Below are 4,563 nucleotides of genomic sequence, written 5' to 3' on the forward strand. Positions count from 1 at the left end.
GGGAGCGGGTCGGCCACAGCCTTGGACTCGCCGGAGGCGGGCGGAGCTAGCCGCGACGGCCCCCGTCTTCCCACCGGCCAAGGATACAGCCCCGTGCGGTGCAGCGCCGCTGAAGCGAGCGGAGTTAGCTTAGCTTGCACGGACCCATCTTGCCTCCAGTCAAGGCCATTGCCCCAGCGGCGCAGCAGGCCGGAGGCGGGCAGCGCTAGCCGCGACAGCTCCCGTCTGGCCGCCAGCTACGGCGCCGAGCGGCGGACCTCACCTCGTCGGAATCCTCTTTCACGGAGCTGTACAAGGAGTGGCTATGGAGTGTGGAACAGGATAAGGCAAGGCAAAAAGATACAGTATTCTGTAAATTAGGAAAAAAGAATTGTGGCTGTTTGAGTGGTGGGTTCCGTCAGGACACGGTTGGCCGCTGGCTGGGCCTGCAGCAGACGGCGCGTGTCTACGCAGCAGACGGCGATTACGTTTCTGATCTTTGGGTCAGGTTCTCGTGACGGACCCGATCCACGGCTCGGCTCGTCAGGGTAACGTGCATTTCAAAAGGACGAGCCCGGGCGCTGGCGTACATCACTGTTCATCCCCGTATATCGCCAGTCGACGTTAATTTCTTCCACCAATATTTCCTGCCATGGACCCACTAGGGCGAATCCCTGAACGTACGATCGAGATAACATATTCAGTTCAGCCCATCTCAGTAACGCCGCTGTTCTTTCACAATTCATTCCACTTGGTTTACAAACCAAACACGCCGACCTGCGTCGGGTAGAGCCCACAGAGGCGCAAAAAGGGACCGCTCTAGTCATTGTGGGGCCATGCCAAGAGCCGCGACGTGGCACATAGCGCAACCCAATAATGCTACACCACGGTTAAACTGTGCATCCCGGTGTCATGCTCGCAGAGATCAGTCCTGCGGTACGAACGACGCTGTTTCAGCTCGGCTCTACGAGGAGGAGATGGCCGCGGCAGACGACATCGGCGCCAGTGCGGGGAGGTGGTCCCTCCACGGCAGGAGGGCGCTCGTCACCGGCGGCACCCGCGGCATCGGGTACGTACGCACCCTTCACGCCCCCTTCTTTTCCGATCTCGTCCCGGCTTCAGATGGTTTTCTGCGCTTGATGTACAGGCGCGCGGTGGTGGAGGAGCTGGCGGCGCTCGGGGCCGCCGTGCACACGTGCTCCCGGAAGGAAGCCGAGCTCGGCGAGCGCTTGAAGGAGTGGGAGGCCAAGGGATTCCGCGTCACGGGCTCCGTCTGCGACGTCTCCGTGCGCGACCAGCGCGAGCTCCTGCTCCAAGACGTCGCCGGCCGCTTCGCCGGCAAGCTGGACATCCTCGTACGTGAAGCACCCCATATCTTCTCCCCAGTCCCCACACCTTTGTCGATCTGTTGCTAACCCCTGGAGTATGTACTCCCTACGTAAAGAAATATGAGAGCGTTTAGATCACTACCTTTAGTGATCTAAATGCTAAATATAAGAACGTTTAGATCACTGCCTTTCTTATATTATTTCTTTATGGAGGGAGTAGTTATCTTCCTTAGTTTCGTCACAAATTTTGCATGTTTTGATTCCTGTATGTCGGCATAGTATATCTCTTTGGATACCTCTTGTAGTGTGATGTGGATTGAGTTCATGTGAAAAGATAAGTGCTGCATACTGTCTCTGTAGCCGTGTGCCTGTGACTCGTGGGGTGTCATCATGTTATTATTTTGGCTTCAGAAAAAAATGTTCTTGGTTTGTGGTCATGAGTGACCAGTAATTTGAAATTAAACTGCAACTGTTTGATCGTTTTCAAGCACAACTTCAGATGGTTTTGCTTCAGTAATGTGTTTTCCTTTGAACATTTGTACTACTACATGTTGTAGCAGAACCGAATTGCAGTTCCTTTTTAATGGTTTCTGCCTCGCCTTGGCGAGTACACTTGGACAAACATACCACAGTTTGCAAGTTTCATTCCATACCGTTTATTAGTACTCCCTTTGTCCTAAACACACCACAATTCGTGCCTAGATACGTCTGTATCTAGGTAAATCTAAGACTTATAATTTGGGACGGAGGTAATATTTCAAATACATCTTACTCTCCCAATTTGGTTATGCAGATAAACAACGTGGGCACAAACCATAGAAAACCAACCACTGAATACTCGGCAGATGAATATTCGTTCATAATGGCCACCAATCTTGAATCTGCATATCATCTATGCCAACTTGCACACCCTCTTCTCAAAGCATCCGGGGTGGCCAGCATTGTCTTCATATCATCAGTCTCTGGAGTGGTAGCCATATCTAGTGGCTCCATTTATGGCATGACAAAAGGTAACTGTTGGTCTGCTATGCAGCATATGTGAACAAGATAACATGTAGATCATCGATCCATGATCGTCTTGTGGCGGCCGCTCGGCCGCTTTTCAGGTGCGATGAATCAGTTGGCCAAGAACCTAGCGTGTGAGTGGGCGAAAGACAACATAAGAATCAATTCTGTTGCTCCATGGTACATCAAGACTTCACTTGTGGAAGAGGTAAGGCCTATACTTTGAGTTTTTATCAGAAGTATCTTTTTTTTAGTTGTTCTCAGAAGTAACTTTCGTTTACTTCTCTTGCTCGGAAGTTATCTGAGTTGGCCACCTTGTTAGTATGTCGGAACTGATTGTTCCATCCATTGTTCTCGTTCCTGATTCTTAATATCGTATAAACACAGAGACATGTCTAATTAAGAGCTATATATATATATCTAAATATCACTTTTCATGGCTTGCAGCCTTGCACCTTACTACAACCTTTGTACACTAATATAAGACGTTTTTACATTAGTTTACAGAGGGAGTACATTAGAACCTATGTGCCCTATCTCGACGCACCAAGGAAATAAAAAATTTAATGCTTCACCTGTCCCGTTTGATCCTCCAGGATTTGGCGAAAGAGGATTTCGTGGATAGCATCGCCCGTCGAACTCCCATGAGGCGTGTGGGAGAACCTGAAGAAGTATCATCGCTGGTGGCGTTTCTCTGTATGCCCGGTTCATCTTATATCACTGGCCAGACGATCTCGGTTGATGGCGGCATGACTATAAATGGCATGTACCCGACTGAGAACTAGCAGAAGGGGTGAAACTGCACGGTGGTTCAGAGCAAATCGTGATACAGAGCAAATCGTGATACGTGGATCATCCGTGTCCGCGTGTATAACCTGTATGGGAAGGTTATCTTGATGTACAATCTGTATGTGTATGTTTTTCCACTTTAGCTAAATGTAAGTCTACTGGAGATGTGATAAAAAATGATCCCTTGTTAAGATTTGAAAACGACTGGTTCCTCAGGGAAGGTTTAGATGACCTGGTTATTAAAACTTGGAAAACAACAACAACGAAGCCTTTAGTCCCAAACAAGTTGGGGTAGGCTAGAGGTGAAACCCATAAGATCTTGCAACCAACTCATGGCTCTAGCACATAGATAGCAAGCTTCCACGCATCCCTATCCATAGCTAGCTCTTTGGTGATACTCCAATCCTTCAGGTCTCTCTTAACGGACTCTTCCCATGTCAAATTCGGTCTACCCCGCCCTCTCTTGACATTCTCCGCATGCTTTAGCCGTCCGCTATTCACTGAAGCTTCTGGAGGCCTGCGCTGAATATGCTCAAACCATCTCAGACAATGTTGGACAAGCTTCTCCTCAATTGGTGCTACCCCAACTCTATCTCGTATATCATCATTCCGGACTCGATCCTTCCTCATGTGGCCACACATCCATCTCAACATACGCATCTCCGCCACACCTAACTGTTGAACATGTCGCCTTTTAGTCGGCCAACACTCCGCGCCATACAACATTGCGGGTCGAACCGCCGTCCTGTAGAACTTGCCTTTTAGCTTTTGTGGCACTCTCTTGTCACAGAGAATGCCAGAAGCTTGGCGCCACTTCATCCATCCGGCTTTGATTCGATGGTTCACATCTTCATCAATACCCCAATCCTCCTGCAACATTGACCCCAAATACCGAAAGGTGTCCTTCCGAGGTACCACCCGGCCATCAAGGCTAACCTCCTCCTCCTCACACCTAGTAGTACTGAAACCGCACATCATGTACTTGGTTTTAGTTCTACTAAGCCTAAACCCTTTCGATTCCAAGGTTTGTCTCCATAACTCTAACTTCCTATTTACCCCCGTCCGACTATCGTCAACTAGCACCACATCATCTGCAAAGAGCATACACCATGGGATATCTCCTTGTATATCCCTTGTGACCTCATCCATCACCAATGCAAAAGGATAAGGGCTCAAAGCTGACCCCTGATGTAGTCCTATCTTAATCGGGAAGTCATCGGTGTCGACATCACTTGTTCGAACACTTGTCACAACATTATCGTACATGTCCTTGATGAGGGTAATGTACTTTGCTGGGACTTTGTGTTTCTCCAAGGCCCACCACATGACATTCCGTGGTATCTTATCATAGGCCTTCTCCAAGTCAATGAACACCATATGCAAGTCCTTCTTTTGCTCCCTATATCTCTCCATAAGTTGTCGTACCAAGAAAACGGCTTCCATGGTCGACCTCCCAGGCATG

General features: G+C 49.0%; 1 protein-coding gene across 1 annotated transcript; it reads left to right on the top strand.

Annotated features, from left to right (window-relative positions):
* The first annotated feature begins 778 nt into the window (after positions 1–778).
* On the top strand, positions 779–3,316 carry LOC123097932 (tropinone reductase homolog At5g06060). Its single transcript, XM_044519779.1, has 5 exons — positions 779–1,048; positions 1,127–1,334; positions 2,101–2,317; positions 2,414–2,520; positions 2,909–3,316. The coding sequence occupies exons 1-5, from the start codon at positions 816–818 to the stop codon at positions 3,095–3,097; spliced, it is 954 nt and encodes a 317-aa protein (XP_044375714.1). The 5' UTR covers positions 779–815; the 3' UTR covers positions 3,098–3,316.
* Positions 3,317–4,563: the final 1,247 nt, after the last annotated feature.

Source organism: Triticum aestivum, chromosome 4D (assembly GCF_018294505.1).
Source record: "Triticum aestivum cultivar Chinese Spring chromosome 4D, IWGSC CS RefSeq v2.1, whole genome shotgun sequence".
Lineage (NCBI taxonomy): Eukaryota > Viridiplantae > Streptophyta > Magnoliopsida > Poales > Poaceae > Triticum > Triticum aestivum.

Bases quoted from the DNA above. Each gene is read 5' to 3' on its own strand.
- LOC123097932 (XM_044519779.1), top strand. From the start codon at position 816: ATGCCAAGAGCCGCGACGTGGCACATAGCGCAACCCAATAATGCTACA. The intron at 1,335-2,100 runs GTACGTGAAGCA...TTGGTTATGCAG, and splicing joins CCGGCAAGCTGGACATCCTC to ATAAACAACGTGGGCACAAA. The intron at 2,318-2,413 runs GTAACTGTTGGT...GCCGCTTTTCAG, and splicing joins CATTTATGGCATGACAAAAG to GTGCGATGAATCAGTTGGCC.